At 39.3% G+C, this 27,500-nt stretch overlaps 1 protein-coding gene across 2 annotated transcripts in view; it reads left to right on the top strand.

Annotated features, from left to right (window-relative positions):
- Nucleotides 1–27,500, top strand: part of LOC102312970 (ankyrin repeat and BTB/POZ domain-containing protein BTBD11-A) — a 269,350-nt gene that overhangs the window by 460 nt on the left and 241,390 nt on the right. For both annotated transcript variants that reach the window (XM_005934225.3, XM_005934224.3), the window contains exon 1: nucleotides 1–910. This exon is cut by the window's left edge and continues 460 nt beyond it. In XM_005934225.3, coding sequence (XP_005934287.1) covers nucleotides 46–910 — 865 coding nt within the window. In that variant the 5' untranslated portion in view covers nucleotides 1–45. The remainder of the gene's footprint in view (nucleotides 911–27,500) is intronic.

The raw sequence follows: 27,500 nt of genomic DNA, 5'->3' as shown, positions 1-27,500 counted from the left end.
ATTTAACTGGGAGACCAAGCATACCCAACAGTATGCGGTGCAGTTATGGCAGGCAAGGGTAAGACAGTCGTGAGGACGCTGGAGGATTTAACGCTTGATTCTGGTTATGGTGGAGCCGCGGACTCGGTCAGGTCGTCCAGCGTGTCGCTGTGCTGCTCCGACACGCATCAGTCCATCTCGCATGGGGGAAACTGCTGGCATCTGACGGAATCCATGCACAGCAGACACAACAGTTTGGACACAGTCAACACCGTCCTGGCGGAGGACACGGAGATACTGGAGTGCTCGGGTCACTGCGCCAAGCTGCCCGAGCTGGAGGAGGTGCCATGGACCCTGGGCGAGGTGGAGGGCGCGCTGAGGAAAGACGAGGAGCTGATGGTGGGCAACCCGCCACCGGAGGTCCTGGCGCGACTGTCGACTCTCATTAGCCGCGCGCTGGTGAGAGTGGCCCGGGAGGCGCAGCGACTCAGCTTGCGCTACGCCAAGTGCACCAAGCACGAGATCCAAAGCGCCATCAAGGTGGTGCTCTCGTGGACCATCTCCGTCAACTGCATCACGGCGGCTCTGAGCGCCTTGTCCCTCTACAACATGAGCACCGGGGACAAGTTCAGCCGAGGCAAGTCCGCGCGCTGCGGGCTGGTCTTCTCCGTGGGGAAGTTCTTCAGGTGGATGGTGGATAGTCGGGTGGCCCTAAGGATCCACGAGCACGCTGCCATATACCTCACCGCCTGCATGGAGAGTCTGTTCAGAGAGGTTTTCACCCGCGTCCTGCGCAGCGCGCTCGTGGAGAGGGACAACGGGATCCCCAAGTTTACGCTGGAGTCAATGGAGCAAGCCATCTGCAACGACTCGGAGATCTGGGGTCTGCTGCAGCCCTACCAGCACCTCATATGTGGCAAGAATTCAAGTGGTAAGCCTTGTCAGTGAGTGGTTAACTGTTTGAAACGTGATTGACGTACATTTGGTGGTGTGTGCAGAGGGCTTTTTTTATCACCTAAATCACCATATGAGTAAAATCAATTTGCCCCCTAAAACAACTTGTTTCCAAAATGGAAATCCACGTGCTTCAGGAACTGTCTAGAAACAAGTGGCTGCCTCTTTAAATAAGCCATAACTATGACTCAACTGGGATGAGGCCTGATGTAGAAAATAATTTTCTTTTCAAAAGCTATCTTCATCTCAAGTTCTGCTCATTTGTTTGGAGGATAACAACACATTTTATTTTATTTTTTCCCTAATCTGTTTAGCGTACCCTCTTAAGAAAAGCAATATGACTGTAAACTGTGTTATTATGCTGGGGAATAACCACTGCTTATATTGCTAGTGTAATTCCATACCCAAACAAAAGGGCTTGGCAGTTTTTGAATATTTATTACCCTCAGCTTAGACCTCAAGGCCAACCTCTGAAACAGTATCTTGGTTGTTGCAGCCTCAGAGCAACAGCCAGACTAGACTAGGTATTTATGGGGAAAAAGATCAAACAAGCTCAAACCTCTACTTCTTTGAAGCTATTGTGCTCTCAGACTGTCATTAGCAGCACAGATGTTAATGAGTGTTTTTGATAGACTATAGGAAATGCATTTATGTATCATGATGTGTGTGCGTCAGAATTTTTTTGCACAAGCAGGCTTTGTGTTTATATTGTGTGCTGGCCTTGTTGATAATGCTACAGTCTCACTCCAGAAGGTGTAAGCTGTCAGTGTGGGCTGGTCCTCTTGTTTTCAATGCCCTGAATGAGTTGGCTGAAAGCAGAAGGGAGTTGAAATGCTGTTCTCCAACTGAGAGCCAAACTGGGCTGTGTAATACTGGCCAAAGAATCATATTGCAACACTTTGGCTAGTTGCTGCAGCGCGATTGTTTTCTCAAGACATGGGTTCAAAAGAAGAGATGGATGGGTTAGCTAAGAGAAGATTTTTTTCTTGCACGTGTGTGACCTATCTTTCTGAACGATTCCTCCGTAATGAGACCAGAGAAGATTATTCCATAAGCAATCTGAAGAAAAATGGATATGAGATCGCTCTCACAGATTCTTCAGTGAAGTGAAATGATCTGAAATTGAATGTCATCAGAATCAGAATCAGAATCAGAAAGGGGTTTATTGCCAAATGTTGAGCAGGTTTACAACATTAGGAAATTGCTGCGGTGCTTCAGTGCAAACATAGTGTCATAAATAGCACTTAAATAGACATGAAAAAATAAAAGTAGGAATAGGAATAGGAGTAAGAATTAAAAGTGCTACGTAGAAAGATATGTGCATGAGATATACATGATATATACATGAGTGTAGGTGGTGATCAGTGCCAAACATGGAATGATGCAGTGAACACAGCGTAGGGTCATGTGTTAGTGGCGGGGACAGTCATATGGTTATTGTTCATGTGTCCAACAGCAGAGGGGAAGAAACTGTTCTTATGGCGAGAGGTTCTGGTGCGAATGGACCGGAGCCTCCTGCCTGAGGGTAGCAGGTCAAACAGACTGTGTCCAGGGTGAGAAGGGTCAGCTGAGATGGATGCAGTTCTTTTCTTTAAAGATGGGAGTATTTTCTGTCCCCCAAATCCTCACGTGCAGTGTAGTAACTTAAAATGCATCATTGCATCTTCATATTAAAACAGATCAATTCCAAAAAAGTACTGTTGCTATTGAATCTGCAAGCCGCTTGGCATCCACCTCTACACCAGTTGTCTCTGACTTGCCCTATTATCTCCCAGGTGTGTTCATTGACTAGTGGGGAGGCATTGGTTAATGCAGTTTAAAAAATAATTACTTTCTTTTGGCTATAGTAGTCCTAACTAAAATAACATTTTAAAGAAGTTGTAAGGAAATGCTTACACATTTTTAAAAAGCTCAACGTTGAAGCATGCACATTTTTCTTTAATCTGCAGTGATACCAAACACTAAAAAACAGCAAATCCTGTGATTAAGAATAGTCCCAGTTTCATTTTCTGTCTGTTTGTTAGATTAGGGTGAGCTTAACTGAGTCATTCATCCTCTTTTTACATTGTTGTTTTCATCATTTTTATTTTTTTACACAACTGCTTTGTCTTGAAATTGTAAAAACATGAATTCTGTGTAGATTGGATGTTGAGCCAGGCATGCATTCCCTCTGCTCCACCTCTGTGCAGTGCATGATTTTCTGGTGGTGCAGAGGAAGATATCATTTGGAGTCACACAAAACAGCGTGATGTCATTTTAAAACAGTTATCAAGGCAAAATGCGTAGATTTAAAAAGTACTGTTTTCCCTTCCCCGACCCAGCAATGTTATTAATGCATTTCAAAGATGAAGAAGACAAATGTATTACTTTGATTTTATGCCAACAAAGGCTGCACTTCGAGAATTATTTAAAATTGAGTCATCAGACCTGCGGCCAAATAATTAACCACAGATATTAATCTAATAATCACTGAGGTGTCTGTGATGGCTTCTTTTTGGTAGCTTTGGTGACGGCAGTGAGACTGGATGTAGTAAATGGAGAGAGCAGGGGAGGCCTTCTTGTGACCAACATGATCTTTTTGTCTAAAAATTTCACCTAAGGAACAAAAGCACCGCAGTGCCTAATGATTAAACCCACATTGCTCGACACTCCCACTGACCATACGTGACAGCCTCTCTGCTCTGACTAATGAGTAGAGCATAACAGAAGCTTTTCTTCACCTCCTTTATTTCCAGAGGTGCTTGCAGCTGCTCAACCTGCTGAAAATTCTGGATGTTTCCAGAATATTTGCTGGTAAAACAGGCAGTGTGAAAGGTTTGGGAATGTTTGAGCTTATAAGAGCTTTCATTTAACTTGATGACTTTCCACGCTGATAGCCTAACCAACAGTAATTCTGAAACGAGTCACACCTTATATACCCAACTGTTATGGGTGGAGGAGTAGGTGGAGATGGAAAATAAATAAATAAATTAGGGCATCGCCAACTGAAATTTGTCAGTGTCTTTATGAATGATTCATTTCCAAAATGAAACGAGTCATGAATCATTTCTGACTTTACATTCAGCGGTTAAAGAGTGGTACATTTTGAGGTGTGTTTTTGTCCAGCCTGTTAGCCCTCTCAAGTCTAATCTATATCTGTGTAATTTGTTTTATTTCAATTGGTTTCCCAAGTTTGGGCAATCAGGGAACAAACACGTGTTTATTCTAACTGACATACATAAACAACTATTCACATTTTCTTTCAAAATACAGAATTGATGCTCCAGACCTCAGAGGGTTAACTTAGCACTCTCTCATACCTCTGTTTTTGGTTATAGCCTACCAACTCCTGAGGAAAATGTGTGACTTTATAGGAAATGGTCTACTGTGTTGAGTAGCTAGTTAATAACTGCTTCATCTGCTCTTTTGTACAAGGGGGATTTTAAGAATACAGCTCTTCCTACTTCTAGTCTGACCAATGCTAAGCTGTATTTCTGCTTTTCCACTATTAAGGACCCACAAAGTCTATATAAGGGTTTCGAAAGGGAGAAACTCATAAGTGGCCCCAGACAAGACTGCATTCTCTGGGGCTGACAGTTGAGTTTTGCTTTCACTTGCCGCTTACCTTTATTTTCTCTCAGCTTGGTTCACCTAAAAACCAAAATGATTAGCGTGAGGCACTAAAACAACTTGATACAGAGCTAAGTGTTGTCTTATTTTCAGGTGCGTTAACTCTAAACTTAACTACGCTATAACTAAACCACATGTCGGGTAGTTTTCTGGAAGATTGTAGTCTCAAACCAAAGTAGTGAGTAGTCAACAGAAAACCAAAACAGTGATCTTAAACTTGTTTAAAGCTGCAGATTCAGGTAAATCTCTCCTAATTCTTTACAACAAGCTCCCACTTTCACATGAGATTTGCAAAATATCAATTATTGCCACTTTAGCTCTTACCTTAACTACTACACCCATGTGGGGTCCCAATTTTGCCAGCACTTAAATAGTTAGAGTTGATTTAGGTGCATAAAGTGTCATACCTTGTGCATTTTGGAAGGATGACTGAAATTTGAAGTATAACTGTGTGTAACTGTGTACATGACTAGTAAAATAAGGGCACTTCCTTCATTGTTTTCTATGTAAGCCTGGTGCATCAGGTTTCATGGAGAGGCAACTGTCCTATTTCCCTGCACTAACATGGGTTTACCTTACAGGAAAGCAGTTTTATAAGATTAACATTCAATTTCTGCACCTTTTCTATGCCTTCTGTGCCTTACAGATGCCAACTGAAGTGATGCATTTGATGTGTGTTGCACTTAATCCTACATCATTGTGTATCACATATATGTATATTTCAACACATAAAGAGGTATTGCACAAACATCAAATCTAAAATGTTTCTCGATGTTGTCTTGTTACCTGATGACATGTGACGTCAGAAACAAGCAGCGTGGTCATCAGCTTCCCGACCCGCCTGCGTGATGTTTAAATTTGGCATCCTGAATGACTTGATTGTATCTGATTATGTCTGTCATTCGCCGTGACCTTCCCCAAGGAACCAATCCAACCTCCGCAGGACAGATGACACAACATAATGGTATTGCATAGCCTGCTATAGTCTGTCTATTAAATTAGCAGCAGGGTGATGGTTTCCCTCCTTCTTCCCGCTCTGTCTTTCACACCATATTTTATTTTATTTCATTTTCTCATGGTGGGGGGAAGCGGGCTCAGTGTTTGCATATTTGCTTTCCACTGTGGTTTTTAATAAGCTCGACTCATAACCACATGATTTTGGCAAAGCCTTTTGTTGTCCATTCTGTTATTATTTTCTGCCCGTCCTTCCCCTCCTTTGGGAGGGGGGATACTCGCAGATGAGCCGACAGATTGCCATAGTTCTGATGGAGATATGATGTGAGCACCCGGCAAGGCATGCTGGTTGTGATGGAGTTTGATGTCATGGTAATTTCATAAGGCCAAGGGCTGCACCCACAACCCTCCACCCACGTTTCAGCAATGATCAGTGATTGTGAAGTTGTGTGAAGTTGTTTTCCAGGCCAAGATATATTTTATGAACAGCATCCATTTCCCTCCATGTTACTGGCTTATGAAAATATTAACTTTAATTTCTTATGCTTCTAGGTAAATATTCTGATAGGAATTCCACACGTACAAGTCAGCTGAGACCAGCCTGAAATTGTTGTGGTTTTATTACTTGCTCTGTGTCATTGGAGCGTGGATCCCCTTCCATTTTCAGGAAGTAGGTGAATGCACTGGGTCACGATGAGATAATAAGAGGAGTGTGGGAGTAGTGAATGCTTAATGCTGTGAAGGAGTCAAGTGCAGGAGGAGAAACCAGGCTGGAGTGTCAGCTGCAGGAGCTGTTGCTGAGGGGGCATTGGCGCAGGTCCCTTAGAGATATAATTACCATGCAGCTCTCTTTAATTAACACTTGTGCTTATCTGGTAGTCATTAAGATTAGGAATTAGTAACGGGAAACACCAGGGAGCTGGAGAGAACAAAGAAGGTAATTCCTCCCATTCATTTTTAATACCCGTTACTCGTAGGCCTGCGTCGGCATGTTTGATCCAATCAGTCTGTGTGGCCGAGATAAAACGGCTCCTAGAAATTCAGACCTGTGGACTTTCTTTGCCTTGGATTCTTATGAAACAAAGCAACTTGTTTCATCACTTGTCCTTGTTGTTAGGTAAGCTACTTTGGGCTGGTCACTTAATAACAAGGTGTCGCTTCAGCGGGTAACTCTGCTTGTTTTATGAATCTGTTGCTTAGCAAATGTAGCCACATGTACTTTTCAAGGTATTTTTTGTAATTACACTTGAAAAAAATAACCATTTTATTGAAATCATATAGATCACATATAGGTTATATATAGGTAAAATTAAAAGGGTCACTATTTTACCAGTCGGTGTGCAAATTTTTTGGCCTTTTTTTTCCTAATGAGGTTTTTTTTAAGGCAGTTAAAAAAAGAACCTGTTTATAATTTCTAGGCCTGGCTAACTATAGTTTATACTGATTTTATTGCAGACATTTCTTTTACATCCAAAGATGTCAATTAAATTACAGACATTAATTTAAAATAAGATTTCTATTAAAAAAATTGTTCAAAGGCATGGCATCGTGTGAATTGCTAGTCTTGGGATATTTTAGCCTTAAAACAGTCAGAAAACACCTAATAACACACTAATACGTACACCAGAACTATTCGGTTAAATTTCAAAAGATTATGGTTTATATGAATATATGACAACAGCATTCGCAGCATTAACCCCGCACAAGGAAAACTGCTACTTAAGGATACCCAGCACATTCAAATATAACAGCAAAGAGTCCTGACCAAGCATCCATTTTTAATGAGCCATATCGTGGTCATGACCGTTGTGTTGGGTTAAGCCTGTGGCTTGGGAAAAAGTGTAGTTTACTGACAGTTATTGGAAATGAGGAAGGACTCCCTAAGTTTAAAGCCACATTTTTCTCTCTTCTTTTTTTGTATTAGTTTCACTTTTATTTTTTTTATGAATGTAAGCTATAAATCAGAAAACCAAACTCATCTCTGAGGCTTATATCAAAACATTTAAACCAAAGAGTGACTATAAAGCCACTAGGAATTGACTGGATATTATACACGTACATTGTTTTAAATATAAATTTGAGAGCCACATGTTAAATACAAAACTACTTAATGAACATTTCTTTTTTTGTCTCAGTATATTTATTGAACTATATCTAGGTTTTCAGTTATATTTATTACTTGAACATCTGTCCATTAACCTGGTAATTATATGATGGTGGGCGCCTGGTACAAGCTAAATAGCTGCACCAGTGTTAGCTTAGCACCACGTAAACGAACTCACTAAGGTGTTAGCTAGTGAGCCGCTAAAGTGTTAGTGCTGATTAGCTCTTTCACAAGCAGTATTAGCAGGATAGAGCAAATACTGCCAGTGAATTTATCATAAAAAATGATCATAAATGAGCACTAGCTAATGCCCATTAGCTATATTTTAACACATGCAGGGCCTTGATGAAATCCAGTAGATACTTCCATATTCTCAGACTCTCCTCACTGTTTGAATAAAAAAATATGATGTTTGTACCGGTAAAAGTAAAAACAGGTATTATAATAAAAATATCTAACATAACCAATATTCTTAGTATGTAAGTAAATAAATAAGGTATCTAGATATATAAGCAAAAACTTGACACCCAAAAAGTGTGAGTGACTCATGTCCAACAACAAATCAAACTGAGTTGATTAGGTAGTTCAGCATTAAGTGGTACTATCTGTTTTCCAGTGTAGCAAAGTGGTTAATGGCTCAACTTATAGTCACGCTGTGTTATCATATATTAACTTAGATTACTGTTTAATGTGGAGCAAAGAGCCATGGATTACTGCCTCCATGCTGCAGATGTACGTGAAGTCATGCACACTGCCGTGCATAGACATGTACGGACACGCCTGTAAGATGCTCACCTCGGCTTGCACGTTGAGATGTTTCCATCTAAATCAATCCATCCACAAATAGAGGAGTTTGTTAAAACTCAAACCTGATATTTTAATGGGGAGCAGCAGATCGACACAGGAATATTTAACTCAATAATGGGGTCTAGAGACACAAACGACAGTAGTAAAATCATCAGTACTCCCACATTACAGAAGAGGAAACAGGTTTTCTCAGGAATCCTGGTGTTTTGCCAGGCCTTTCACTTTTAATTCAACACGGCAGCTCTTTGTTTTTCTCACTTCTGCTGCACTGGAAATCGTTCACCTTCATGTCATCTGAGGTCACTTGGTTAGGGTTGATTCACATTGTGCAACAGTAATCTCTATTTAGTATATTTTCTAGAACTTAAAAAATAAATCTCTCTACTATCAGAGACATTTAGAATACTGGTACATGCTCATGCTACAGTGTTGTTTGGCTTCTTCAGGATTCTTATCTATAGATAAGATGCACCTGTATGCCAATTTTGTTTGTTCAGATCTTGATTGTATCGGAAGACTGGGACAAGAAACTCACAGACAGATGGGAGTTTATATTCTAGTAAAGAAAAACATAATTATGCATTAAGAATTGTGTCCACGTTGGACAATTGTTCCTTGTTAGGAAGTGAGGTGACTGGTGGGAGGGAGTTGAGTTGTTTAACGTTAGCCATAACCACACCTTAAGTGTGAATGAAGTGCCAGGATTGATTGATTAACTGCATTGTAATAATTCAAAAGCCACAAATAAGCCATGCAACATTTTATGTCGCAACCAGATTTGAAATCAGTCTCTCATTCATTAATTAAGGCTATTTCTTTGATAGAACACAGAACAAAAGCATTATGTGCAGCAGAAGTGAAAATAAATCGATATAAAACTCAAACATGGGAACTGCTCTGTTGTTGACTCATGTCATCAGCAATGCTGTGTATTCTAAATCAGTTCTGCACATTTGCATTTGTGGTTAGAACCACTTTATATCTTCTCTATATAGCTACAGCTGTATGTAATGTTTTCTCCCCAGTGTCGACTCTTCAGGTTTCCGTTATCACACCAAGTCTGTGGTTGTTGTCTGCACATTTTTGATCACACCTTGAGCACAAACAATTTTAAGGGGCTTAGCGCTTCCCATATTTAGAAATTCTTTAGTAAAAAGTGCTATTATTATAGTTTTTATTCCAATAAATATCACTGTTCATTGCTCATTGTTCCATGAGCAGGAAACATGACTTAAGCAAGTGTCCGATTTTGAAAGTCAGACCTTTTTTGCATGAGCCTGACCAGTTGTGAAATGGTTGGTTTTCTGTTAACACTGATGTCATTCCTGGACAGGGAATGAGGATGTTAGTCTAACACACACACACCCCGCGACATATATTGAGTCAGAGATTGTTTTTGTCTTTTGGGGAATTTCTCGATTGCTTGTTGTGCAAGCAGTATCATTTGGGATTATTTTTCCAGTGCTGTCCAGGGGATTTTCTACACATGGACAAAACATTTTGCAACTTTATGTAGTCACACATCAAAAGTTTTGGTAAGAGAGAAAAGAAAAGAGCTGTGTGAATGCACTCTTGAGTTGTTTCTTTAATCAGCTGTCTGAAAACAATTGTGCAATGTAGGATGGAATAACAATAGGTTCCGCAATATATTAATGGTTGGTTTGTGTAGTCATTCAGGACTAATGTTATTGGTCAGATGACTTTTATTGTTCCCACACCATGTAAGTTGTTTGTAAAAGCAGCAGGCATCAATCACAACATCTCCCCCGTGCCCATTTTCCTCCCTCTGGGTTTATTTCACACAATTACTGCATACTCCTGCAGTTTAACTTGTTCAAGTGTGAAGAAAAATATATTTAAATCAGAAACAAACACACAATCTCCTCTTGTGTGATTGTTCTGAACCTCTCTGCAGGCTATGCTTATATCTTGCTCCAGAGCTTGACTGAAATTTATGTCTTTACTTTTAGGGGACATATTTGTGAAGACAGCTTCTAAGCTTCAAGGCGTGGGGTGGGTGTTTCCCATGGCAATGGCTGACTGACTTATAAAGGAAGCCATAGTGCTGTATAGCCCACAAATCTCGTCAACAAGCTTATCAACAAAGCTCACACAGAGAGGCAAAGTCAAAATGTCACACCTCAGCTAGTCTTTGTTTGTGGGGCGTAACTATCATTCTCAGTTTTTTCGTTCAAAAAGAAATCAGCCCTGGAATTTATTGAATTTATTGAATGAACTTTCATAAAAGTAGAACCTAAATTGTGGTAGATTAATAGATCAAATGATGTTCTTTAAAAAAAAAAAATCTAATTTAGGAAAGAAAAGTATTAACGTCTTTCTGAGCCATCTTCCCCATCCACTGTACGCTTACACTTCTCTCCAGTAGATCTGGTGTCCTGTACATTTTATGAGAACCTTTCACAAACAGGAACTCTTTTATGTGTTTCTCCTTTAACCCATCTACAAAGTCTTTTATGTTTTTGCTTGTGGTTATTCTGAATGTCTTCAGTTGACCTCAGCATGTTTGTACCCTCGTTTTAAAAAGCGTCCTGTAGGGCTAGATGGTGGCCGGTCACATTTTTATTCAATGTGAAAACTGAGTAAGCCGATGTTTCCCAGCCGCCCCTGATAAGCTTAGATTACAACAAACTATAACATGATGACTTGGCTTTCACTTGTCTGTCCCTCATGTGGTAGCAGGAGTGATTAAAGGCTCTCTGAGAATCACCAGGACGGGTTTTTCTCGTTGCTTTTCACGCTTGCCCACATTTAAGAAAGATGCAAACTTCACATTGATGAAAACATGTCCAACTAAAGGTGCAATTAGATCTTTGTTCACCTTTGTTTACCTGTATTTCATGCATGGATGAGATTCAATAAGCTGGTTTTAAAGGATCAGAAAAGATATTAGGAGTTAGCCTTTCTACCAGATGGATGATTTCATCTAATAAAAAAAAAATTCAAAGATTATGTCTGTCAGCTGCTGGTCAGTGGTGGCGGATCCTCCTTCACACAGTTTTATGCACACGCTTACTAAGAGCACATAATTTGTGTGCCTGTGTGGAATTGTATAATGCTTGTGTAATACTTGTAAGTTATGTACCAAGAAGCTGCTAAATATACAGTCTGAGTCTTATCTTCAGTCTTACAGACAGAAATCAGCAATGCCAGCAGTGTGATGGAATTAAATGGTATAGTGTTATATTGAAAAGACTTTTCTACATTAGTGGTCAACAACAATGTTTATTTGTTTATTTATTTTTTAAATATGAGTTTTACTGGTTCCGCTCGTCCTTAAATACCTCGTTGGTGTGACAAAATTCTTCATCTCTAAAGCAATAATAAAAAATTCTATACACACAACAACACTGTGCATCAAATTATGTCCCGACCAATAATGTTTTTGTGGATTGATACTGATTTTAAGGGACTAAAAAACTGCATTACGTACAGCGGCTTATATTCTTTTTAAATGTATAAGCAGTATGTTAGAGCTGGTTTGAAAATTCAAAACAGTGGTGTCACTGTTTATGGACATTAGAGCAATGTCTGTCATAAACTAGATTACATCTCACTGTAAAACCCGATGCTGGCTGAGTTGCAATCTTCAAATCCATCTCAAAGTTTGATTACTTAGCCTCTCGGTTCAAAAGCCAATATTTTGGAGTTTGGGATCTAGCCAGAATATCTGGATATCAGATAATGCATACTGAATATCCGGTCCAAGTCCTCTTGTTCCATAAGACAGTCATAGTTTATGAATGCTAACAAACTAACAGAGCTAAACTGTTGTCAGACAATAGCTGATTGTCTTCTTCTGCATAAGGACTGTTTACCTGAAACTGGTCACAGTCTGCTCATACATGACCCGTCAATACTATTTGACCTCAAGCAACTATAGACAGACAGCAGAGAACGTCCAGTTCCAGTTCAGCATATTCATATGTAGCTGTGATGTCACTCTGCTACATGTGCTGCAGGTGGTGCTGCTAGTATAAGGAGAAGTATAAGGGGGGATATGAAGCTGGTGAAGATACCTAATTTACTTTACCTTACTTGGTTTCACTTTGTACTATTTTTTTCCCCAGTGAAATCAAACTATAGAGATATTTCATTAACAAAATGTATTCAACTTGTAAAATCCAATAGAACTGTAGTTAAATCCAATAAAAGCAATTCAGAATATGAGATTTTTCTGATGTGATGTATAATAATGCTTATAGTGAGCCATTTCCTGGTCATTTACATACATACATACAAAATAATTTTTGTATGCTCTAGTCCAGGCTATAAAGTCCCATTAAAAAGTCCTTAAAAACTATCACGTGTCAAAATATCCAGTCTTATTTGTGTATCCTATTTATGCATATTTTAGTAGGCTAATGTGAAAATAAAGTCGAGTCAGTGGAGTCAAGTTTTTTGTTTGTTTTTGTGAAGGTGACTTAAATGTGTCCATTGCCTTCCTTTATTTGGCATTTTTATCAATATTTATGAGCTTTAAATATATTAGTGGAAACAAGAAAAGAAGGGCAAGGGCAGAGTGAAGCTCTGACCACTAAAATGGACACAGACAAATCGAGCTTCCCGCCCATGGTGCGTGTCCATCCGCAGCCTCCTGTTCCCCGAGCCACAGGGTCTCAGCGTGTAGCGACAGGACAGTCGTGCCATTACAGTGCTCAATTAATGAGGGGCGAGTGCCACATCGCTTTCTGGCTGTTCCCAGGTGGCGATGGGAAATTAGGCTCCTTGCTCTGGGGAGAACCATCTGCTTACCACAGTGACACAAACCAGGCCAGTTGTAGGGGATACAAGGATGTTTGGGGAATGGAGCCTAGGGGAATGCCTCTGGTGACTGAAGACCCACGCTCTAACATATCAACTATCCTTTCTTCTTCTTTTGTTCTTTGAGTCTACAACTAAATCCTGCCTTGACAAGTGCAAACGCCAACTCACACAGCCCATAATAGGAAAAGAAACACCCTTGTTTTGTTTTTAAAGCCCTAAGTTACATAAGCTGTTTCTCTGTGACTGCTCGTCTTTAAAACAGCGACATTGACGTGTACTCCCACTATACAGTATTCTTGAAATTTTAAAGTGAAACTAATGTCCTCATATGGAAGATGTTGCAGCTTTGCTTACTCTTGTGTAGGCAGGGACACTTCCCCCACTGACAAAGCATTTTTTAATGATCATAATATAATAAAATGCCTTTATAATGATAAACATTAAAAGGAAAGCTACGGGGGGAGCTTCAGCTCTCTGTCACTGCACGGTTGTTGGACCCACCAGCCCTGCTTTTCTTTAATTGGACATCTGAGGCCTGTTTTACCCGTATTATTATTTTTTTAGATGAAGACTGATTTATTGCATTTTCAAGTCAGAGAATAAAAATTTTAAAAAAGCTCAACATCAAGATACGGGGCTAAATTTGGCATTTTTGTGAAAGAGTTTGGTGTGAACTACAGAGAATCAGAGTTTTCATATAAAGCTGTGGGTGAATAGGGAAACAGCCACCGCTGCTGCTGATTATGTGGTTACTCACCTGTAATGGCTTCAAAAATGTACCTGGCTGCATTAGCTGCTGGTGACGAATGACTTTTTATGTTTTAAATGTCATGAGATAACGCTAATGTTTCTGGATAGCACTTTAGGGCTGTTAATAATCACTGTGCCGTGCTTGAGTGTTTGCATGGAGCACAAGAGGACATAAATGGCTAATTTTGGTGTTTATGTTTAGGTTATTGATCTGATTCAAGTGGATGGTGTATAAAGACTGAAATGAGTGCATTATGAGATGAATTGCCTGCAGAAGTCTGTGAGAATAAATGAAAATAACAAGAGCTATTCAGTTCCCTGACACTTAAAACATCTTTTAGAATGAAGCTTGTTTTGAAGTTTCGAGAGAAACTGAACTATTGATCGGATGAAATATTAATTTTTGTGTGTGTGTGTGAAACACTTTTCCCCAATAATCGTTTTCACTTGTATTTCAGTTCCTTGCCAAGCTCAGTCCCTCAGTTTATATAGTATCTCTTAAAACATGTCCTCAGTGGCAACTTTCACGATTGCACAATAAGGAAAAATTAATTTACTTATAGGGGAAAAAAATGTATTTATTCGATTTTGCTATGCCACCTGTCTGGCTGAACCTGTTTCGCGTCATCATATGGCTCGTTCGCCCAGCGTGGTAGACAAGTAGAGGCACAGCGAGGTGTAGACAGGTTGCATCACAGCCCCTCTTTACCAAGTCCTGTTTTGCTGCCAATAACCGACTTACTGCGGGCGTGCAGACTGACAAGCAAACAGGTGTCTGGACACACACAGTCACAGTCATGCGCTTGTTGGTATTGCTGCACCTGTGGGAGTATTTGGCCACTACAGTGATAGCTGCTACGTGCATATTTTAGCTCATTTCTGAACCTTGAATACATTCTAATGAAACTGAAACTCTAGTAAAAGCTGTAAAACAAATATTTTGTCCTGTACTAGATTCTCAGTTACATAATGAATATCTGATTAACTAATACAGCAGGGCATTTACGGTTCTGTGGTGCAGCTGTGGCGCCTACAAAAAGGCATAGGGGATATTTTTGATCCCAAGTGAAAGAAACAAGAATTTTCTTTTCCTTCTTTTCACATCAGCTCTGTTATCTTTGTTCTTTAAATGCCTATTTCTGCTGTAATTAACTTCTAGAGCCACACTCATATATGATCGTTAAGACTAATACTGATACCAATATTTGGTTATTTAAAAGTCTATTTGGCATAGACTGTCTCCTCTTTACTTTTTGATTTTCATTTGTCAGGAGTTCTGAATGTTGATATCAATATATTGGAAAATAGTTAATACAACCAATAAATAAAGTAAATGTGTTGAGCTTTGGTAACTCTAGTAACTCTAAGGTCCAAAGTTTGCTTCAGTTCCCAAATACAACCACTGAAGCTCTACCAAATGTTAAAAAGGATCTTGTGAAGTGTTACTCAAAGGGTAACAATAAAGTGTAATGCTAATGCACTTAAATGTTAGCAGTTAGCTAACCAGCTAGTTGGTATCTAGAAAACATTTAAAACAATTTTTGGCTTAAATATTTCTAAAACACAAGAACAAAAAATCAAAATCAAAACTAAATTGTTATGAAGATTGGGGGGATAAGGAAAGTTGGATTAGTTGTACTATTGCTAGCTACAGAGGTGCTAAATTATTAGGCTAATGTAAACAAGAGCTCAGGTAATCTCTTCGTGCAAATAACAGGATGGTTAAACTGTTCTTGATAACAATACACACTAAATGAGTCAGTCAATGAAGTACAGTACGTGCCGAGTAGCAACAAGTTTTATCATAAAGCATGAAGAAGATATCAAAGAATTAGCAAAACTGCAACTTTGCCCAACGTATCCCCATAAACACGAGATTAGTAGATATTAGGCTGTTGCATGGCTTGTATTACTTGAAACCAAAGAAATATGATCCTAAAGTTAAGCTCCATATCTAAATCGTAGTTTTCCTGACATTAATTCATTTCTGAAGCTATAAAATAATAATACTCTCCAGGACACAGTGAACCTGGAGACAGTAATACATACCAGCGGTATTTAAAAGCTTAGCTTTAGGGCTCACTATAGTGGTAATAAAAAGCTGTAGAAAGGTAGAGTGACAACTGAATCGTATATTTAAGCTTATGTCATTTCAAAGAAACAAAGAAGAAATCCCTTAGAAAGCCTCAAACAATAAGAGAAGTTTGGAAAAAAGAGTTCATACGTGACCACTTAATATGGGGATAACAGTGAATGAAAATGAAATAATGCTGTAATGCTTTCCACTATTGCTTAATATGTTAAAGTAAATGACATTTAAAACAGAATGATCATATACAAACATCAAAACCGCATTTCAACTGACATTGATATCGCTGGTGGGAAAATTTAACAGCCCTGCACATTCACATTCTTCTTTTTAGTTCAGGTAAACGTAGGCAGAGAATCGCACGATGTTATCAAACTGTGTAAAAATAGGAATGACAGCTGGCATGTCTGAACAAGTGCTGCAAACTTACCAGGTAAATGAATGAGTTTCATTTAGAGCATTAAATACGTTCCCACAGAGATGAAAACAGATGTAATCACAGAGCTTAGGCATAAACACTTGTTTGAATGGACAGTGCTACACTTGCATTGTTAATTTAAAAGCTAACACTGGACTTTACAAAGATGGGAAATATAAGAGTATATTATGCATTCCATGGGTGTCAGTGAACGATGCGTAACTTAAGTCTGTGGTCTATTGCTGAGAGCTGCAAAAATTTTCACAAAGCATTCTCATAATGTTACAGTTAATCCATAAAAAGTTAATGGCACCCCGGAAGAAACTCTCCTAATACATCAGACAGCTATAAACGCCAAGCACGGCCATCCTTAAGTGCATGGATAGGTATTCATGCATATCCTGCACTGCCAAGTTTATTCATCCAAGAACTCATTCACCTATGCTAATGCACACCTACACAAGGTGGCTGCATGATACCATTCCTGCTTCCACACATTCAGAGCAGATAATCCTCAGGCTTTCACGGCAGCAGATTTTTCCCACACTCTGAAAACAGATACTCAATCTCATCAGTACCCATGATCCATCATAATGTCCCAGAGGCAGCCTGGTACTGTCATCAAAATACAGTTTGTTTTTGGCCCGTTCTCACCCATAAATGCATCATCAGGGGGCTGCTAGCGTCTCTCTTTCTGACCTGCATTTGGCTCTGTGAAAGATTGGCTTAAATGTGTGAGTCAGGCTGAGTCAATGTGAGTATGCATTAAAACGCACTAGAAAATGTGAGGGACAGTGTTCTTCAGTCTTAGGGACGAAGCTGAGGCATTCATAGTGCTTTCATTGTCTGACTGGCAGCAGTCTAAAACCCAAAGATAATCTTTTCACCACCGAGACACACAGTTTGAGACATATCTGCTGTGAGATAGCTGCTGTTTTCCTCACCAGAGGACTTTAATAAATGTTAAAGCTGTTGTGAGGTCATTTTCAGTGACTCAACCAGCAGATTAATCTGATAATTGCATGTTGAGTCCCTTTGCACTAATTCATATCTGCTTCTCTCAGCTCTTCTGTTCCCCGCTTTGTCTGTTTCGTGTTTGTTTTTGGGCACTGACGCATATCTGCGGCGTTGTAGCTAATCATTTTCCAAACCATGCAGCAGTGTTGTGGAAATGCGATGGCCTTTGTTGTCTACTACCGCTGCAGACATCATATTAACAACACATTAAGTGTTAGTTGCGTGCCTCTGTTTCCAGCAAATGCCGATGTAAAGCCACATAAGTTGATTTTATTGATCATTTGGGTGGAGGCAGCACATCACTCAGCTTATAAAGCTGATGTGGTGAATTAGCACAGAGCTGCCTGTTTACACTTCTGGGGACACAGAAATGCATTTTCATTAATTTTGAGCCATCGTTGTGATTGTTTGCATCCTTTTAAGTCTATCAGTCCCCGAGGACAACGTGCCTGGTTTGCTCCACTAGTTCACTGGCAAGTTATTAATTTCCCTGTTTGCTTTTGGGCAGCTAGTGTGCAGTGGGGTTACCTAGGCTTTTTATTCATCTCCTTTACTTTATGCTGCTCCCGCTGCTACAAATGAAGATGATCTTTTGAATATGCAAAGATTAAGGGAACTCTGGAGACATCTTAATGAGTGACCTCTCTCATGCATTTGAAAATGCATTATTAGATAAAACCATGTGTCTGCTGCAGTCCTGGAGTTGGTAGTTTGTTGGTTGTTGTAGATTATTCATGAAGCACTATCCATGCTCTATAAGGCTAATCTTTAATTATCATCCAGGAAAGGCAAAACAGCACACCAGCTGTGAAGCATTGATTCACAGTTGACCTCGTTCGTATGCATGTATGTATAGCCCACTTTAATTAGTGGACATAACTTAATAGATACCTGAAAGGGTAAAGCAGGGTTAAGTCATAACATCTGGCTATTTCTTTATCTTTAAATTTTAAAAGTTTTAAAGCTGTTGCCATGGCTAAAAACAGTAAACTGAAATGATAGCTTATTAAAATACTTTGGCTGACTCGAAGGTTGTTGCTTGTATCCAAGAGAACGGAACATATGGTTCTTAGGACCAGTGGGGAGTTAAAGCCTCAGTCATATAGGCCTAGAGACCAATAAGCAACCCTCTAGCAACCACTAGGTATTCCCCTCCAATCAGTTGGTGAGTAGTTGGAGGCAGTTGCTAGGTTAAATTTGTTGTAAAGAGGTTACCTCCTAGTGATTGCTTTTCTTTTACCCATAGTTTGTAGGGAAGGCACAGACTACTATCTTCTTCTTCTTCCAGCAACCACTCTCCAACGGGTCAGGAGTATACATTATTTCCTGCCCACCAGTGATTGCCAGGACTGTTCTCACAGCTTCTGTGGGTCTGACTGAGGTCTAACTTATAGTAGGGCTATATTTACAAAGCATGTAAATATAGATAATGAAAAAAAAATGAAGCAAAAAAAAGGGCTAACCAAATGTTTAGATCACATATTTCTCTAAGGACAAGCTGACAGTCTAAATTATTCATGAAGTAGTTAGCCCCCACAGTTTTAGCAATTCCAGCTAAATTCCAGTAAGTTATTGGCAGCTTTCACACCTTAATGTGATTCTAGCTCAGCTTCCTTTTGGAGTTTCTTTTTACTGTTGACAGTTGTCCTTTTCCTTTCTGTTTTTCTCTCCTCCTCTCTGCTGGAAGTCGAGGGCTGTGAAATTGGTCAGGAAACATCAATCACGGCTTCATTTCCCAGACTATCCACACCCCACCGACTCCCTCCGCACCCTTGCTGCTGCCCGTGGTCGGCATGCTTACAGGGGTTTTTCACCCTGGCTGTTCTTATGCTGCTATCATTCCGAGTGTCCTCTCCACTGCATAAATCCCTCTGTCCTCGTGGGGATAAAGAGAGTGAAGCTGATAGAGTGCCCAGTTATAAACTGTCCTCAGGAAGGATTGGGCTCATCCATGTTTTAGTACAACACTGCGGTGGTATTTTTGCAAGTTTAGGGACCTCATGCTGGAGGTTAGAGTAGTAATACTATGTAGGAGATGACAGAAATTTTCCCTGGTGGCCACCTGAATTGTATTTCTGTGTTTTTTTTAAGCCCACACAGGGAACACCTTGGAAATGATGTCAGGCTTGGGCATGTGCAAGCATTTGCTTACACATATTGTAAATGCTTACACAAATTTCTTATATAGATATGTGGTTATTTATTGATAGATTAAAACCATAATTTTCTAAAATTATGAGGTCTTTCTTAATTTACTACCCAGCACTTCACTACATACTCTGATACTGATATAGTACAATAACACATACATTGATGACATTATAAATATTAACAACATAGATATTTATGCAAAAAACATTAAAAACATCAAAAATTAAAACCAAATAATTATAAAACACATAGAAAATGAACAAAAAATCAATAAAAAACCTGAGATTTTGTCATAATAAATTATTTTAAAAGTATTGAAACCAATCAGATCACAAATATTTTCACATTTTCAAAGTATTTAAACATTTGGAGTTAAAAGGAAAGATTAGTATTCTCATACATGGACAAATCAAATAAAACAAAATAGAAACTTTGTCATAATTATACACTAATATTTATCATTACAAAAACAAATTTTTAAATATTTAATAAAAAAGGAATTAAAATCCAAAAAAAAAATCAATAGATTTTTAAATAATAATAAACAATTTATATAATAAAATGGAGTTTGCCTTCTTCCCATTTCCTGCAGAACAAAAAGAAGCTAAAACGAGACAGCGAGCAAACCTGTCCTGCATAATTTTCGTGTTTATTTAAAGCGAGCTGTCAGATAGGTGACACAAGAGAAAGATAATGAGATCTGACAGAGTAAATTACATACAGAGGCGAGATTACTGTGTGATAGACCGAGAAAATGATGGCCAGTGTCCCCCGTGCCCTTTCACATCACTTATCGATGTAAAAACATTTTATATTTGTCCTAGTTTTAATTGTGCATAAAGGATCTTTATCGTGACAACAGGTCTGAGGGACCTCAAAGGTACAAGAGGGCCAAATTTTGCCATCGCAGCCAGACTGCCCCAAGTGTCGGCTGCTCTTTGTTGCCATTATTGTGCGTGTGCAACTATCCATGAGACTGTATGCCATCCAGATACTGCTATGTCAGACTTTTTTGGCGCTGACACCATTAATAACTGACTCGTACACACCGACACACAAACAGACTGATGTGCATTCAATGAGTCCATCTGGGGAAATGAACAAGTGTTCCTCCAGGGAGAAAACGACAAAAGACTGTCAGACAGTTGCTCTGGAAATCAGCTTTGATCACCTTTCTTATGAAAACCCAAATGCGAAGATTCGAGCATCGCGGCAAATGTTCTGCTGTGTTTTTTCTTTCCTTCCCGTCTGTGGAGACATCTGTAGAGCAGGATTAATTGAAAAGGCACTTCCGTCACACTCAAACTCAATCGCTTGCATCCTCTGCAAACGAGATGACAGACGAAAAATAAAAAAATAAGTAAATAAATAAATCAGAGGCTTTCCATTGGAAGGATTCAGCTGAATAAACACTTGTTTTGAAAACAGAAAGGAGACGTTTGTGCTGGTGTGAACGTGTGACATGTTGTGTTGGATTAATCTTGGCATTTAACTTTTGCTCAAGACAGTCTTGAGATGGTAGAGAAGCGTAAGTGATGCGCGAGATTTGTTTTTATTTGCAACTGTGTAGGTAGGTGTGTGTGTGTTTTGCCCAGCTTCACTATGTCTGCACACCAACGGCATGCCCTGAAGCAACTGATTAGTTAATTAGAAAAGTAATTAAATATTCATTTAAGTAATTTATCAGAAAAAAGGCCAAATACTTGATTTTGATTTGAACAAAAAGTTAAATTAGAGAAGTGGTTCCCAAAGTGGGCAGCACGGTATGAATTAAAAAAAGATGAAGATGTAAATATGTTTCCAAACCAAAGACTAGAAAATATGATGAAGCATATCTTGCCTTTGGCTTTACCTGCACAACAGTGGTGCCAAGGTAGGTAGAATTTGTTTTGAATGTAGAAGCCACGTCCGAAGTTCACTCTGACACGTCTGCCTGTCTAAATGCAGGGACAGTAACTGCATGTGTATATGTAAGTGTGCAATAACTGCAGATAGTAAGATTAACAGCAACAGTATTTTGTCTCTGTCCGCCATTGTAGAAATTCATCTCATGTAAATAATAACGTGGAGCACAGTGTGACTCCAAAAAGGCGCAGCCCTTTGATGTTGCGTGAGTAAATCTCCATATTCCTCATCCACACGTAAACGCAAAAACTGACATTTTGAAAATCTCCACCCTGGCAGGAGTTTTTCAAAATCTCATTTTTAAACATGCTGTTTACGTGTGGACGAAAGGCCCAAACGCATAGAAAAAGCTGTGTTTACTTTTATCTGTTTAATTCTTTACAAAAGGTTTGAGGTGTGAAATTAATTGCAATGGAGTTTGAAAACAATATATGGGTGTGTGTGATTGGAGGATGTGTTTATGCCGGGGGGGAGAAGATTTTCTTGTAAAACAAAGGGGGACCGAGCAAAAAAAGGTTCGGGAACCACTGAATTAGAGGATGGAATGACCTTTGAAACCATTGTGACCCTTGACCAGATGTTAGTCCATCATTGTGTGTGTTGTGGCTGTGGGAAATAGTTGTTTACTGAGCTGCTTAAGAGCCAGATAGCTGCAAAGGGAATTGCTGAATATCACTGAACACATCTGCGAGTTGCAGAAAGTTGTATAACTTAATATGCAGATAACTTTTTGGTGTATTGGATTTATGCTCTCCCCGTGGTTCAGCTCAGTTATGTAACAGATACATGAGATTTAAATGCAGGGTTTGCCTTTATTTGTAAGGAAGCACCAGTCCAGCTTTGATTTTCTTTGCTCCCGATATCAATTTTAAAAACATAAACTCTTGGTATTAGTGTACTGATTCAACAGCGGCACTTTTCTTCTCTTCTTTAAATGGGAACAACACCAATTATACAGGGACAACATTACTCGCTGCCAGCGTATTGTAACTGCATCTCAGATGGAGCTGGAATTTGATTGTGGGTAATCTAGATGCCAAGTTTTGACGAATAAGGTGCTAGGTTTTTTCCTACAGTCCTGGGGGAAACTTTCTTAACTTATTTAAGATGCTTTTCGAGCAATAAGTCGTTTTACTTAAAAGAAAAACACTTCATGTCAATGGAAACGTATTTATACACAAACAATGCACAAGGCTGGGGGACTGGGGAGGGGGATGATGCATGAGACTGCTGGGGGTGAATAGTACAGTTTTTTACAAATAACCCTCGTGACTGGTCTTACATAAACTCTCTCTGGAGGAAGGAAAGTTTATTTTTCTCTTAGTTGTGTTTTAGATCATTTTCAGAGCCCTGCTTTGAACCCCCCCAGCCCCCCTCCCAACCCCAAATATAATTAGGCCCATCGGTGTGGAAATCCTCTATCTAATGCACAGACTGACAGCAGGGCTCAAAAAGCGTAATAACCTCTCTGTCGAGTGAGCTAATTTGTTATCGCGTGTGAAGATCTTCAGCATGTATGAGTCAGCTTGTGGAGAAGAATAATTGGAACTGGACTAATGCAATGAGGAATTACTATTCTGGGGTCTAGTTAGGCATTATGGGGGACAGCATGAACATTAGATGTTACCAAGTGTCGGTTTAGGGAGTGTGCAAACCTGCCACTTATAATTGGAAAAAAAGACAGAAAGAGGAACATGCGGACAAATTATTTAAAAAAAAAAAAATTCATGTACACCATATCAGCAGTGTACTGACCCTGACTAAGCTGGTTTTGTGATCTTTTTGAACATTATGTTAAGATTTAATGCATTGATGCTGTGAAATACCTCTTTCATCATCTCAAAGCCAAACTGTAAGAATCTAAAGTCGTTCGAGACACATTGGAGGCAAGTTAAGAGTTTTCAGGGTAGTTGATGCTGATATATAGGCTCATATAGGCTTCAAAAAGGAAAATCGATGTGTTTATGGCCTGAACCGACTTTATAACCAGCAGTCTCCACACTTAAAGACAACATTAGTCTCATTCCACATTATTTAGTATTTCCGGAAACGTGCACATGACAAATTTGCACCTTGTAAAGTTGAGATGGGGAAGAGGTGAGCAAACAGTTGCCTGATGTAAGTCTACGTGCTCCTTTAATCTTTTGTTTTGGTTTCCACGGACTGCGGGAAGCATGTGGCTCTTTAGAAACTGAACGCTTCACCATGTTCACCAGCTGGTCACTGACTTTGCTGTTTGGTGCTGGAAAGCTAAGATACAGATTAGGATTTAAGTTTCGGCTGAGCAGCTGTTGCTGAAAACACTCTCAGTAAGGAAACAGTAAAAACAGTGCAGCTTCGTGCAGGAATTAAAGAGAGGAACTTATTATGAGTCCTGTGACAATTCTGTGGATTTGTTCACAAGTTTACAAAGTATGAGTGAATCCAATGGACAACTCATGGCCAATACCAGTGAGCATCAAAAACAATTCAATAAACTTCTGTACTACAAGTTTTTACAGGCATATATAGATTAACTTTATAAATACCTAAAAACATCTAGTAAGTAGTTTTCTAGGTTTTTGAAACTACTAAGAAGAAGTAAATTGGTACGTTTGTTTTGGGGTTCTTTTTACAAGATGATAAATGTGGTGTGGATACGTTATTTTCACGAATAGGAGGTACAAGAGGGCCTTCTTCAGTAGTCAGGAAATATGCAGAGAGAACAGAACTGAGTAAACCTGAACAGGTTTGAGCAGAAAAATTACAATTTTGCTAAAAAATAATGGATTATGAATATAGACATAAATGTGAAGGGGCAATGATGCGATCAAGGTTAACCGGACTTTCCAATATTTTAGATGGTTGTTATCTTAATGTTAATCTCTGCAAATATGTCTCAAAACGGTCCAAAAAAAGGGGTTTCCTGATTCTTAGCCTCTAGCAAACCTCTGGATCCCCGCTCAGTGCAGCCTAGTGGTGCGAACTGGCCAGTCAGCCGATGACATTTACCCCTTTGGTGACTGTTTTTTTCTCTAACTCACAATAACTGATTTGTGACTGATTGAGTGGAGTTTTTATTAGATGTTTAATGAAAATGCCACAAGCGAGTATCTATTTGCATCTTTTCTCACAGTAATTCAAATTACAAATTATAAGTGAGATAAATATTGGTCAAAAAAATGAAAAAAGAACGATTTAATTAGCTAGCTAAAGTCATTGCTACTATCTAATTGAAAATGTAAATAGCAAAATCGGTGGAAATTGTTAACAATATTGATGAATTAAAAGGAAGTTGACTGTTTGTTAGCAGGATGCATAAACAGTTTAAATAACTAAAATTCTGAATGTCTGGCAGTTAAAAGAATTAGCATTACTGGTAAGCCACAGACATATAAAGTTCATGCTGAAGTGCCTTAAACCTTCAAATACTACTACTACTAACTACTACTACTACTACTAATAATAATAATAATGATGATGATGATGATGATGATGATGATGATGATAAAGAGAAATTAAAAAAACACCCCATGGTTGAAAAGAAGACTTCAGCTTGTTGTACTGAAAAAAACTGTTTATGACTGTATTGATCTTTAATACCGTTTTACTGGTACAGGAACTCAGAGATTCCCAGATTATACAAGAGGGCGATGCTGGAACATCTTCTACTCTTTGTAGCAACAATGCTGAGGTTTTTCCTGAGTGGAGACACTGATCGGCGAGGAGGAGATTGCAGCCAGTCAGGTGCACCGTCAGCGGCAGTGTAAACTGTGACAGGGCTGTGGTGACACAACCAGAGCAGTGACCAGAAACAAGGCATGGTGGCATAAATACTTTGATTTTATAGGCTCAGCCTCTGGTTTCAGGTCATACTGACTAGAACATTAAGCCTAATTTGTAAATTATGACCTTTCTAAAAGTCCAAAAGCAGGATTATACAGGAAATGCTCTTTGGCTAATTGTCGGTAAACAGCTGTATGGCAGGCAGAGTTGGACCCAAATGCAGAAGTTGAAAGGCGGGAATTGAACTAAAAATGGCAGCTTTAATGCCGAAGACTTCCTGAAAACATAAAACAAAAATAAGGCAAGGCTGGAGCTTGGAACCTAGGACTCAGGGATGAAATACAGACCACACAGGGCTCACAGCTCGGAGGGAGGTCACAACAAAGGAGAAGACACACACCAGATAATTAGGGAGATAGGACACTAGAAATTCACCAATCCAAGACAAAGGAAGCAAAACTAAACACAGAGCACAAGAGACAAGTGACTATCAAAATAAGACGGGAAGTAATTAATACTGAGACCAAGACTAAAACACATGAACTTCAAACAACTAAATGGGGTAATCAGACAAACATGGTCACAGACAGCTATACTACAAAAAATATATATATACTACAAAAACTACAAGACCCAGGGACCATGGGTTCTCATATTCACTCCTCACTGTATACAGTGTGAACACTCAATGCAACACTTGAACTAGTGGGTGATGTTATAGTGGTTACGACCATCTTTTTATACCCAAAAAGATGGCATATATGGCAGGGATCTCATTTTAAATCAGTGAAACAGTTCTTTTCTGTCAGTGGTGAGTTTAAAATGAACTACACATTAAATCCCAGTAAATATATGAAAAAAAAGGTGTAATTTCATCAATACGAAAATACAGTTAATGGTCCAAAATTGATGCCCTCTTTTCCAAAGTTGACCAGTGGGCCAGATAGGAGTCTTTGCCGGGCCGCTTCTGGTCCCCAGGCCTTATGTTGAATCATTTATATGTGGAATAACCATTTAAAATTTTAGATTTAGTTAAGATTGATATTTAAAGATGAGAATCCAGTCATTAATAACTCACAAGTCCATCTGACAGGGCTGTGGGGACACGTCAAATGAAAAAGTTTGGGAACCACAAACAGTGCTACTGTGTGTGACTGACACAGCCTAATCTACACTGTGTGTTTGTAATAATGAAGAAACATGTAACACCGTCCAGTGAGACTGCAGTCATCCCCTCTTGTTCGTGTTCTACCAAATACAAAACCACTTCCACCGTATTTGTTTTCTTCATCACTCGTGCCTTTTTTCACGCACCGAGCAAACCTGTTTCACAGACAGTTTACTTTAACAACGACGCTGCAGAGATAGAATTTCATGAAGCAAATCATTTTCTCCACATGCCAACTGTACCCTTAACAATAAATAAATAAAAGCGTTTTCTGAGTGTGCCATGGTTTACATAGGAGGTTTTGGAAACAATAACAGTGCTGAGTGAGTAGCTCTGACTTTGCTTGTCATACGCCCACTCAGTCACCCTCATCAAACCCACATGTTGTAGCTGCAGATGAACAAGCTTGGTGCAGTTGCTATGCTCCTGCTTTTATTTATTTATTTCTCTGCATTTCCAACGTCGTGCCGTGTCTTGGGTGAGACAACGCTTGACAGATGTTCATAAAAGACACCTCGGCTTTGTGCGGTGATTCTTTCATACACCTCATATTTGTCTGTGTGCACATAGGAGTTGTCGTTTATCCATTCCTAGACATTATGTCGCCAAAACAGAGTAGACTATCTCAGACTTACACCTTCCTGAGGGGATTTACACCAATCGGCCACAACCCTAAAACTAATAACAGGCAAAATTGCAAATTGCAACAGTAGCCCAAATACTGATGCTGGATGCTTTTAAGTAATCAGTAAGTTTTTCATCCTGGGCTTCTCCATGTCCTCTACTTGCTTCTTTTTCCTTTGGTCTTAGCTTTGAAGTCAAAACTTCTCTTTTTTTAGTTGATCTACAACTGGCATGTCAGGGAAAGGGGAAAAACATCACTCCACTGGAAACACTTTTGGAAATATGTGCTTTTCCTTCCTTCTTGGTTGGTATCGTTTTGTTTTCTTCTGTGGGTAATTCTTCTTTTTTTCCTTTAGTAGTGCAGGCTTAGCTCTACAGCAGCGGTCTCCAACCTTTTTTGCGCCACGGACAGGTTTATGCC

This window comes from Haplochromis burtoni, unplaced genomic scaffold (assembly GCF_018398535.1).
Source record: "Haplochromis burtoni strain Fernald_Lab_line unplaced genomic scaffold, NCSU_Asbu1 Contig_184, whole genome shotgun sequence".
Lineage (NCBI taxonomy): Eukaryota > Metazoa > Chordata > Actinopteri > Cichliformes > Cichlidae > Haplochromis > Haplochromis burtoni.
Note: the sequence above shows the minus strand (reverse complement) of the source record. Positions and strands in the feature narration are given on the sequence as shown.